At 39.1% G+C, this 12,744-nt stretch overlaps 1 protein-coding gene across 4 annotated transcripts in view; it reads left to right on the plus strand.

The window, feature by feature from the left end:
• LOC138945931 (ATP-dependent RNA helicase DDX3X-like) overlaps positions 1–12,521 on the plus strand; it is a 35,481-nt gene extending 22,960 nt beyond the window's left edge. For all 4 annotated transcript variants that reach the window (XM_070317452.1, XM_070317454.1, XM_070317453.1 and 1 more), the window contains 3 exons: positions 1,870–2,026; positions 4,516–4,771; positions 5,517–12,521. In XM_070317452.1, the coding sequence (XP_070173553.1) occupies positions 1,870–2,026; positions 4,516–4,765 (407 nt within the window). In that variant the 3' untranslated portion in view covers positions 4,766–4,771; positions 5,517–12,521. The remainder of the gene's footprint in view (positions 1–1,869; positions 2,027–4,515; positions 4,772–5,516) is intronic.
• Positions 12,522–12,744: the final 223 nt, after the last annotated feature.

Consider the following 12,744-nt stretch of genomic DNA (forward strand, 5'->3'; position numbering starts at 1 on the left):
AATCCGGATTGGTAATGTCTGGTGACGTTTGTTTGGTTGTTAATTATACAAATACCCCCCGCGGGTTTGGGGGAAGAATTTACCCGATGCTCCCCAGCATGTCGTAAGAGGCGACTAACGGATTCTGTTTCTCCTTTTACACATTGTTAAGTGTTTCTTGTATAGAATATAGTCAATTTTTGTAAAGATTTTAGTCGAGTAAGAAATGTTCCTTTGTACTGGAAACTTGTATTCTCCCAGTGAGGTAATATATTGTACTACATTGCAAGCCCCTGGAGCAAATTTTTGATTAGTGCTTTTGTGAACAAGAAACAATTAACAAGTGGCTCTATTCCATCTCCCCCCACTTTCCTTGTCGCGATATAACCTTCGTGGTTGAAAACGACGTTAAACACCAAATAAAGAAAGAAAGAATTATACAAACCCTTCAGCGTCTGGGCCCCCCCTCCCCTTCAAATTCCTCAGGATTCATGACATTGTTCAGTCCCACCCATGCAAAAGTTGTAGGAGGAGGATTTTCTATTTAAATTGAAGATAAAAAACGGAGGAAGGGGAGGGTATTGTGTTTTAACGAGAGAAATGTGAGCAGGCTGCTCGTGATGACTGATAATGTGTCCTGTCAGAATTAAATGATGACGTACAGACTTTCTGATGGCAGTCCTTTACTTTGTCGTTACTCATGTTGAATATACGTATACTTGTTATTTTTGTCTTTTGTTTTAAATTATTATAAATATAATTTTTCACTGCAGTAGTCCTTTAACTTTAACCCTTAGCTGTAAGCTAGATATGCACAAGTCATGTCGGTGCCACATAATGCTGACACACATGTTCCTGTGCATAGTTTATGGATAACGTGTAGTTGGGAAGTTAAGAGTAGAAATAATTAGTATTTAGTGTAGGAGGAGGGTTGGGGGTGGGTAGGGAGGGGGTGGGTATGGTTTACTTTGAGCAGGTCGGTTTCAGTTTTAATAAACAATTCTAGAGAATTGTGTATCTTATATTTGAGTCTTTCGTGTTTTAGACATTGATGCATTTAATAGTTTTAACGGGTTGCCTTTTGTTTTATCATTCTGGTGTTAATCTAGATGTGCTGTGTATCTTATAAGAAGTCCTTAAAAGTTCGAAGTTATTTTAGCATATAGGTTTTTTTATGGTCTTAACAGTTAAACATGTATTACGTTATCATTAAGATTCATGCTTTGTTAGCACTAAGCAGTTGTTTTAATCAGTCTGGTTTTCTCTTGTTTTCATCTTATGAACATTCTAAATGTTAGACTAACTTATTGTCTTGTACAGAATAACAACTGTGTGAATGGTGCTATACTGAATGAAAGAGTGTGACATGAAGTTCTTGTACATCATTGTAAAGAGTGTGAATGACGTTTTAGTTCAGATGTCAAGCGCTTAGAGCAAGCCTTTTTAACGAAAGTTTTTGATTTAGCGCTATATAAATGTTATTATTATTATTATTATTATACTCCCCAAAGTGTGTGTTTTGAAGAAATGGACTCATAGTGGTGAGGATGAGATTGTCCATGACACGTGACCATGCTGAACTGTCGACTTGTGACAGTGCTTATGAACTGTGGAGTCGTATAAAACATTTGCATTTCTTCTTGGTCTGATTCATTGTTCTGACCCGTGGCTGGTCGACAGTCCAATAGTTTTGACATGAAGGAGCATTTCTGACTGAACAATCCCCACTGGCTCAAGTGCACCTCTATGCAAATATACATATTCAGTCCTGGCCCAACTGACCTCTTGTTCTCTTAGTAAGTGCTCATGAAGTATTTTGCTGACAATGGTGCTAAATGCTGTAAGTGCACATAAAGTATTTTGCTGACAATTGTGTTGCATGTTGTTCAGGTCTGGCAACGTCGTTCTTCAATGAGAAGAACAAGAACATCACGCGCGACATGCTGGACCTGCTGGTGGAGGCCAACCAGGAGGTGCCCCCGTGGCTCGAGTCCCTCGCCTACGACACGCGTCCCTCCAGCACCAGGAGTCGAGGTGGACCACGCAGGTAAGGAAAAACATAAGAAAATAGAACAGTAAAATAACGCCCCATAGCTCAGTTTGTACTACCTTTTAACAGTAAAATAACTCCCCATAGCTCAGTTTGTACTACCTTTTAACAGTAAAATAACTCCCCATAGCTCAGTTTGTACTACCTTTTAACAGTAAAATAACTCCCCATTGCTCAGTTTGTACTACCTTTTAACAGTAAAATAACTCCCCATAGCTCAGTTTGTACTACCTTTTAACAGTAAAATAACTCCCCATAGCTCAGTTTGTACTACCTTTTAACAGTAAAATAACTCCCCATTGCTCAGTTTGTACTACATTAAGGTCTTTCGGGGCATTTCATTATTTGTTCTGTTTTACAGACATACTTTACATAGAGTAAAGGAAAAACTCTGGCAGTAATTTGCACTGTTTGAAAAGGGAATCATCACCAAGTTGATCTTCTAGATGATGTTTTGGTACACAATTTTAGGTAATTTCAGCATTTTAACATTTGTGTTGCTCTGATGTACTTCGAAAAGCAGAATTGGTTTGAGTTAATAGCCTGCATGACTAAAGTATGGCAAAGTAGATGTAATTCAACTGTGCAGTTGTCTTTTTATATTTAGTCAAGTTTTGACTAAATATTTTAACATCGAGGGGGAATCGAAACGAGGGTCGTGGTGTATGTGTGTGTGTATGTGTGTGTGTGTGCGTGCGTGCGTGTAGAGCGATTCAGACCAAACTACTGGACCGATCTTTATGAAATTTGACATGAGAGTTCCTGGGATTGATATCCCCATACGTTTTTTTCATTTTTGAGTCACTTGAGAAAAAGTGACTATGTAATCGGTCAGTGTTAGTCTGTCCGGCCGGCCGGCCGGCCGTCCGTAGACACCACCTTAACGTTGGACTTTTCTCGGAAACTATCAAAGCGATCCGGCTCATATTTTGTTTAGTCGTGACCTCCAATGACCTCTACACTTTAACGATGGTTTCGTTGACCTTTGACCTTTTTCAAGGTCACAGGTCAGCGTCAAAGGAAAAATTAGACATTTTATATCTTTGACAAAGTTCATCGGATGTGATTGAAACTTTGTAGGATTATTCTTTACATCAAAGTATTTACATCTGTAGCCTTTTACGAACGTTATCAGAAAAACAAGGGAGATAACTAGCCTTTTCTGTTCGGCAACATCGGCAACACACAACTTAACGTTGGGCTTTTCTCGGAAACTATAAAAGTGACCGGGCTCAAATTTTATGTGAACGTGACTCCCAGTGACCTCTACACTTTGACGTCTGCTTTGGTGACCTTTGACCTTTTTCAAGGTCACAGGTATGTCTTGAAGGAAAAAAATTGAAATATCATATCTCTGAAACTATTCATCGGATTTGATTCAAACTTTATAGGATTATTCTTTACATCAAATTATTTACATCTGTTTTGTGTTGTGAATAGCAATTTCTTCCTGTCCATCTGATGCCTCATATAATATTCAGAACTGCGAAAGTGACTCGATCGAGCGTTTGCTCTTCTTGTTTTGATAAATGTCTTTGATGACGTCATATCCGGCTTTTCGTGAAAGTTGAGGCGGCACTGTCACGCCCTCATTTTTCAACCAAATTGGTTGAAATTTTGGTCAAGTAATCTTCGACGAAGCCCGGGGTTCGGTATTGCATTTCAGCTTGGTGGCTTAAAAATTAATTAATGACTTTGGTCATTAAAAATCTGAAAATTGTAAAAAAAAAATTAAAAATTTATAAAACGATCCAAATTTACGTTTATCTTATTCTCCATCATTTGCTGATTCCAAAAACATATAAATATGTTATATTCGGATTAAAAACAAGCTCTGAAAATTAAATATATAAAAATTATTATCAAAATTAAATTGTCCAAATCAATTTAAAAACACTTTCATCTTATTCCTTGTCGGTTCCTGATTCCAAAAACATATAGATATGATATGTTTGGATTAAAAACACGCTCAGAAAGTTAAAACAAAGAGAGGTACAGAAAAGCGTGCTATCCTTCTTAGCGCAACTACTACCCCGCTCTTCTTGTCAATTTCACTGCCTTTGCCATGAGCGGTGGACTGACGATGCTACGAGTATACGGTCTTGCTGAAAAATGGCAGCTACTTGACTAAATATTGTATTTTCGCCTTACGCGACTTGTTTGTTTATGTCAGGATTATGTGGAATTCAGTCTCAGGAAATAAAATTGGTGTGGGGGTCTGCAGGGGTGCAAACTTTGTCTTTCCCACCTTTCCAGTCACATTTCTGTCATTTACATACAGTTAACAAAAGCAAAGCCTAATTCTGTACTGTATACATTGTGCCTTTCAACTTTTTGTCGGAGCAGCTTTGAGACATTGATGCAGAAACTGTTTTGTAAGATAGTAGAAACGGAGAGAAAAAACAATTGACATGCTCATTTCATTTGCTTCTCTACATCACTGTTGTCCTCATTGAGCAGGGCTAAAACCATCATTTGTGTGGCAGGTTTGGCAACTCTGGTGGCAGTGGATTTGGTGGTCGTGACTACCGCCAGAACAAGCCACCAGGAAAGAGCTTCGGGGGTCAGGGTGGTGGTGGTGGTGGAGGTGGCGGCGGTGGCTTCGGCAACCAGGGTGGCTTCCAACAGCCACAACAGCAATTCAGCCAAGGCTACGGAGGCTACGGCGGAAACTATGGCGGAAGCTACGGCGGTAGCTACAACAGTGCCCCAGCCAATGACTGGTGGGGCAACTGAGTGCTGGTGAGGAATCGGCTGATTTGTTTTTGTTTTTTTAAAGTTTATTTACCTTCACTGTTAAATTTTTTTTGCGGTATGATTGCTATGTAAATATTTCCATGCTTTTTTTTGTGTTAGTTTGTTAATTCAGAAGTTTTTGATAGAGGCAGACAATGCCAGACGGATGTTTCCAATTATTTTGAGGAGAAAGAAATGTGAGTAAAATGTCGCTGTTTGTAAAATACAATTAAAAACTTTTTTTAAATCGCTCATTGATCCATATTCAGTGTGCTTGGACCTATGAAGTAAGAAGTGGCAGCTGTGGTCATTAAAAACGTTTTTTTGCGAAAGTGACTTGAGTGAAACTGAAAAATCGCAGATAAAGTGCATATTCAGCAGTGGCGAAGTTTTTGATGTAGCACTATTATTTTGCACTGTTGTTGTTTACTGTCGTTTGAGTGGTTGACGAGTTTGTGTGTCATGACAGTGTGTTTGTCTTTGTGTGTGTTTACAGGTACGTGTCATGACAGTGTGTTTGTCTTTGTGTGTGTTTACAGGTACGTGTCATGACAGTGTGTTTGTCTTTGTGTGTTTACAGGTACGTGTCATGACAGTGTGTTTGTCTTTGTGTGTGTTTACAGGTACGTGTCATGACAGTGTGTTTGTGTTTGTATGTGTTTACAGGTACATGTCATGACAGTGTGATTTTCTTTGAATGTGTTTACAGGTACATGTCATGATGTGTGTTTGTCTTTGTGTGTGTTTACAGGTACGTGGAGAAGTCGGGTGTTGAGCCATTCTCCGTGTGTACAACTTGGAACGACAATGAAAAGGATCCAGCGTTTTCTTCCTATTTAGGTGTCTTGGGCTCCTTACATTGTTCTCTTCCACTGTGTTTTTTTTTTCTTTTCTTTTCCTTGATGTTCTTTGTCATTGTCGATATCCCTGTGAGGGTTCGAACCAGTTACGCAACTTGAAGCTTTGTTCAAACTCGGGAAGATGGGCGCGTCCACACATGAACTACAGGAGCGTGCGCGCTGAGATCTGTACATGCCATCTGACACCTGTGAGCCAAGGTGTTCAGAACGTGTCACCACTTGTCATCTTTTGCCCTCCTTTGATTTATCAACAACTTTTTTTTTTCTTCTTTTTTTTCTTTTTTTGTAAGTAAACCAGCCAAGAACTTGAGAAAAAGTGTATAATTCCCTGGCATCTGAGACTGATGTAAGTTTACTGGTGAGCTCTAGTCATGTCATAGTTTTTCTCCTACTCTGTCCTGAGCTCATTATAGGACAAATCTGTTCAGCGTTATTAGCTACATCTTTCTAATGAGATTGAAACCTAAGGAAGTTTTGCAGGTTCTAAACGCCAACAATGAGAGAGAGATCTGCCAATCTGAACTTTCATCGGCATGGTTGCCAAAAGACTTTACGTGTGCAACTTTTGTGTAGTACATTCAACATGCCAGTTACCTTGCAGCGGGTGTGTCTCAAAAGTTGACCTGCTCTTGTTGGCACTTTTGTCTGTATATATACAAAGGTTCAGAAACTGTTGCGTGATTTTCATGGTACAGCAATATTATATTCCTGTAAACCATGCTTTTAAAAATAAAAAACACTTGAAAGTATTGGTGCTGCTTGTACAGATTGCTGTCTGAGCAGTTGCGAGGATGTATTGAACTTGAGCTCTAGGACACAGAAAGCTATAAAGCAACAAAGGTCATTGTTTTTTTACAAATCCCATGCTGGGGAAAGCAGTATACCAGGGAAACAAGTTCTTGCTTGCAGAATACCCTAAAAGGATTCTGCATTTTCACATGTTGGTATATTTGACTTGTGTATCAGTGACAGTCTAGTTAGAGACCTACCTGGTTGGGCTGAATATATTGATACTTGTAAGTGAAATGTATTTATCATTACACCATCCATGTTTGGACATTGACGTTTCACAACCGACTCTCATATGTTGAAAAGAGTCCTGATTGTATATTCATGCGTGCCATGTTCGCCCCTCGAACCTGCCAAGTTGTTTTTTCTCCCCCATTTTGACTGTATAAAAAGTAAATCTTTCATCCAGAATCTCGAATCCTGTTCCCCCAACCTTCACAAAACATGCTATTTATTTATTTTCTGGAAATAAAGCAACCTGTATCGTATGACGCACAAGACCTAAACAGGTTTTTGAAATGTGGGGATGTGTGCCCCGTAATGAATGACATTTTTCAAGAGGCTAGGAAAAGCCGGTGTTGGTACTTAATATTTGCCGTTAACGATCCTAGCCTTGAAAGAGAAGCGACTACTTTTTTTTTTTTCAAAGGCAAAGTATGCATTTCAAAAAGAACATAATTCGCGTATGTACATTTATATATACCAATCAAAGGCATTCTTATGTCACTTTGTCCGGGCGACGGCAAATTATATCATTTGAGGATATAATTGAAATATTTTTTATTCCATGTGGTGAATTGTTGTGTTCAGATTCTCGAGTCCAAAGAGGGCTTGGAGAATTGTGAACTCCGGCTTTTTACCACTTTTTTTCCTGAATTTAAGTATTACTGTTTCCAAAGTGATAGAGAGTTGCGTGTGTTGTGAGCCAAGTTGTACTTTATAAGTACATTTTTATACCGTCGTCCGTTGTGAGGAAGAATGCTAGTTGTTTATGTACAATCCTTTTGGATGTTAATGATCTGACCAGCGGACAACTTGCCTCTCCCTGTTAGGTCACTACGTAGATTAGTTGTTCGCTTCGCGTTGAAGAGGGGCGCACAGTTTTATTGAATAAATCACGATGTGCGCGATGAAAGGCGCACGTCATTTTGTGCGAAGGTTGCATTTATACAAGGTTGATCTCTAAAAAGAAACAGTAAGTTTTGAACCCAGAACAAACCTGTTCCCACCAAGTTGTTTTTTTCTCCCTCTTTCTAAAGTCTTAGTTTGTGTGTTGTGCGCAACAAGTGAATACATAATCACCATTGTGGGACGAATGAAGCCTGCAAAGGACCAGAGAGTGAGAAGTTGTGTGTACGTGTCCAAAATGGATGGCTTTATTTTCTGCTGTGGTTTCTATGGCAGTATTTCTGTAGGCTGATGGCAGTCATTTGTCACAAGGGGGTCTGCTGTCCTCGTCTGTACTACAGCAATTAAAAGATAGTGCACGCGACAATGTGTGTTCCATTGCGGTCAGTGTTGGCCTCAGTAAAAAGACGTGCGTGCATGAGTGCACTTTTTTGCATGTCTTTGCAAACAGTGGAACTGAAACCAATGTTGCGCCAAGTGCCAGTTCCATTTTTTTTTATCTTCTGTTATACTTTTTTTTTTCCCCGATATGTTGTCGAGTGTTGAACAATGCTCATCGAGGATGGGAAGGCAAAGACTGCCAATATTCTCCATCCATTCTGGTTCAAATCCCATGTTACTATATTGATGTGTGTAGAATTTTTTCTATTTTTAAGGCTTGCATTTTCTTTGTGTGTGTGTGCGTTTTTCCCCGCCTGTTGGAGGGGGCCCCCTTTACCCCCTCCCTGCGGATTTGGTGTTTTCTCATGTTTGTGTTTTTTGGGGCTCGTGGGTGCCGTCCTACTACTTATTGTTTAGCAAACCAGCCACGACTAAACGGACTGTGGCAACCTGTTGTCGTGTTGTACAACAGGCTCCTGGAAATGGATCATCACCCCTGATAATTATAGGCCGAATAATTTATTTTTTGTGTAAAATATAGCTAGTGACATGTACAGTTGCCAGACTATTACTGTATTGATAAAGAGCAAAAGGTTATGTGATCTTGATATTTTTTTTGTAAAGGAATCTTTTGCCCCTTCAGAGTAAACATTTTTTATGTGGAGAAGAATTTTTGAGCGAATAAGAATGAATAGGGACAATGTAATCAATGTGTACTAATAAGTGTGTGTCAGAGAGCAAATGGAAACTTGGTCTGTTGTGTGCGTGATTGACCTGAGCCTTTCAAAACAGTTGGCTGAAAGAAACTGTCCTCTTCTGAAATTACCGCTGCTTGTAATACAAGCAGTGATGGATTAATGCTGTGTTTTTGTTTCATTTTTCATTTTCCTTCCTGAGTTTATGTGATGTTCTGACTTTTAACATGTGGTGAATGCAGAGAAGGAAGCATTTCGGGCATGAATAGAGGAACAGTTACTGTGCCAGCTGCACTAGGAAGGTTCAGTCTTTCACGTCTCTAGACATTGCTTTTGAAGTGAAACGTGAGCAGCTAGAGCGGAGAGTATGTACCAAAATGACTGCGTATTGTTGTGGCTCTCTGCTATTTGAGGGACATGTTGCTTTCAAACGCCTAACTGTGTGCTGAATGCATGCTGATGTGCTTTGCTTTGCTTTTTTTCATGCTTAAAAGTGTATTTATCAGAACGTTGCCATCAAGTTGAACATTCTGCAGAACCTGTAACTATTCATGTGAAAAGTGTCACAAATATTTGGTTCCATCATTTCTTGCTGGTGGATTTCTATCAGGGTTTGTCTCAGTAACAAAAAAAGTCTAGCTTCCATTTTTTTTTTTTTTTTCTAACTACAAGACTATTTTGTGTATGGTGCATTAAATCTTGTCTTATCAGATTTGCTGTGAGTATTCACAAGTGGCATGATTTGTTCAGACCGAGTTGGTTATTGTCAACTTGCTAATGCCCGTTTTTCTCCCCTTCTACAAGAACCAGCAGGAAAAGATTTCCAGCTAAGAAAATAACAGACGTGTTCTGTTCTTTTTGTTGTTTGTATCTTTGTTAACAGTTGTGGGATCATACACAGAATGTGTTGGGGAAGCCTTAGCTTCCTTGAAGGCACAAACTGTCTTCTGCCAATTTTCTTGTGGTGCTGAGTATAGAACGCTCAGACCAAGTTGCTCTCAGCATTTTTGTTTGTTTAGATGTTGCAGGAATCTCACGGTAACCTTGCTATTTTGTTCCGAAACGTACATGCAGTGAGCAAAAATTGTTGCCGGGAGATATTTCTCGGGAAACCCTTGTGGGACCAATCAAAATTCCTGACGTTGTTGTACATCCGAGTAGTTCACGTGGGACGTGAATGTGTATTTTTGTAAAGGTTATTCTTAACACCAAAAGCAGGACATAATTCTGATTTTCAGTTGTGTGTTCTCGCTGTCTATTGTCAAGAGAATATTGGACTGGATTCCTGTGTGTCTTGTCACCTTTTGTCACAAGCACTGTTGCTTTACACACGCTTCCGTTTTGAATGGCAAGTGCTGCTGTTGTAAGGCAAAAAAAAAAATAGGTCTGTTTACCGTAACATAGGCCAAAAAAATAGGGTCGGTAGGTCGGGATTTTTTTTCTTTTTTTTCAAAAAACCATTATTTTTACGTTATTTTGCAAAAAAACCAAGTTGTTTTTTTTCTTTTTTTTCCCCCAAATGCCCAAAAAAAGTCCAGGGTCGCGCGAAAAAAATAGGGTCGGTCGGGTTACCGTAAACAGAATTTTTTTTTTGGGCCTAATCCGTCAAAAATATGAGCCTTGTAGTACCACAGTTTTCCTCATGATTTAAGTTGAACATGTCCTGTTCAAATGATTTTCAGTTCAGACCGAGATGTTTCAAATTGTCTCGTCATTATTTGATACCTAAACTTTGATGGTGCTCTTTCTTTATGGGGAAAAATTATTCAGAACAGGGGCGCATCACGAGGTGCAGATGTACCTGTTATCATGAGGTGCAGATGTACCTGTTCGGTTTCCATTTTCACACAAGCATTTTGCATTAGTGTTGTGTGAATCTACAAACAGGTTTTAAAGCTTGAAATGATGTGAAAGACAGAAGTTTGAAATGATGTGAAAGGCAAGAGACAGTGTGCGAGACTGCGTGTTTGTGTGTGAAGGTAAACCGACTGAATATTCGTGATGCTTGTTAGTTATTTTGTGCCAAGTTCTTTTGCAAAAATTGACTCTTGAGCCGTGAATGTATATCATGTCTTTGCTTGGAAGATGTCCTGTTTTCTTGGCTGACACTTTTCAGTGAGATTCAGATTTTCGCTACCAAGTCATCTGTGATGGTTCAGAAGATACAAGGCACAACCTGTGTGCTCAACGATATTCTGAACCATGATGCTGAAGAGCGCCAAGCTGCTAAAACAGTCACACAGAACCTGAGGCATTATATTATACATTTGTACATTGAACACAACGCTCGGTTTATATTCTGTGCTATTTGAACACAGCAGAGGATATAATTACACAAGTTTTAAAAGTAAAATTTCTTCTTTTTTTTTAAATTTGGTTGACAAAAACTTGTGAGACTAAAAGCTTGTGCGATTGTGAAGTTGGTTGTTAAGCCAAATAGAGTTGTCTGCGCTCAACGATAAGCCTGTTCATGTCTCAAAGCTCTTGTGCAGTCGTTCAGTACGTGAGGACCATTGTACAACCAGAGATGATGTTATCTGTACATGTACTTGAAAGTGTTTTCCCTCATAATTAATTAATGATGCTATCCAAAGAAATCTCTAGCAGGCATAAATGCGCCATCTGGTAGTGCCAGTGTTATTTTTAGGAGCATTCCTTCTCTGTTGGGTCGGAAATCAGAATTTGTTTTAATTGTTGAGAGCAGTGGCTGATGATATTTAAGGATATTAATTAAGGGGTGTGTTTTGTTTGTGTGGGTGTTTTTTTTCCCTGGGACGGCATGCACAGTTATAACTAAGTGAGTACTGTGTTTGGTTGTTACGTTTTCTCTTTCCTTTCTTTTTCTTGCTTGCTCTGGTTTGCAAGATGTGGTCTTCAGTTGTGAGTTGACACGAGAACTTTATAACTGCACAGTGTTTATGAGTTACATGCTTGGATGGAGCATGTATGGGAATGCACTCCACTGAGAAATGTTTTTCGTCTCGATGTGGGTTGTTTCTCCAGCATTTTATTATAGGGGAAGTTCTGAAAAACAAGGTTACACTGGTGGAAATAAGATTCACCGTCTCCTTTCTTTGACATATCAGCTTTGTGAAACGTTTTCTGAATGCACTGAATCGCTGGAAATGAGCAAACCCATTTCTGAGGTAAAAGGGAACTGTAATAGTATGGTCCTGTCTGTGCCAAACAAGAAATTGTGAATTACTGGTAGCAAACACATACACATTTTGCACATATGTTCTATTGCTGTAAAATTCGTATTTTTCACTACTTTGATAATACGATGACAAAGATTGGTGGGAAAAGTCTTTCATGTGAAGTAGAATTCCAGGAGACTTATTGCTAAAAATTTAGATACGTCATAGGTCAGCTGTGCTGAGATGTCTGCTGTATCAGCAGTACCATGCCACAAGGCAGCATATTACTTTGCTGACTTGTAATTTTAAACTGGTTGGAGGAGAGTAACAGGCAACAGTGTAATATGAATCGGTTGATCTCTTCTGCTGCGTACATCTATGGGTTTGCAAGGGGAGAGAATGAAGGTATGCAATATCAATAACATTTCCAGTTCATTGCAGTGCTTGGACAGCGTTTGGCACCACTTTGTGGTGCATTTACTAAGAATATTACAAGTTTTTATTAGCTATTTCATTGACAAGTTGTGTTTTTTTTAATTGTATCTTGGAGTGCATTCAATCTACAGTATAAATTTATTATGTATGGTACAGTTTACGAGACAGTAAGCCAAAAATTTTAGAACAGGGTGTGAACAAATGAAGGGTGCCTTCCCTTTTTTAACGTGTCTTGCAGAACAGACAATGATAAGGACCACATAGTGCAACCAGTGCAGTTTAGACCTGTTCACTGCAAAATAAAAAAAAAATGAAAAAGTTCAAAAACGTTTCCGCTTGGGTGCGCGTTTTTTTTATGAGTGTGTGTGCGAGTGAAGAGTTGTTTCTTTTCTTGAGAACCCAAGGGATCATCCAGCATCAATCCTTATTCTCTGTTGTGTTTAAAGAGTGACTGCATAACAATTGCAATTAACATTTGGGCTCTACAGGTCAAAGCGTTTTACACAAGTACCGTAAACTACCTTGTAAGCGCACAACAGTTGTGATTGTTTTAT

The sequence above is a fragment of the Littorina saxatilis genome, linkage group LG13 (genome assembly GCF_037325665.1).
Source record: "Littorina saxatilis isolate snail1 linkage group LG13, US_GU_Lsax_2.0, whole genome shotgun sequence".
NCBI classification, from domain to species: Eukaryota; Metazoa; Mollusca; class Gastropoda; order Littorinimorpha; family Littorinidae; genus Littorina; species Littorina saxatilis.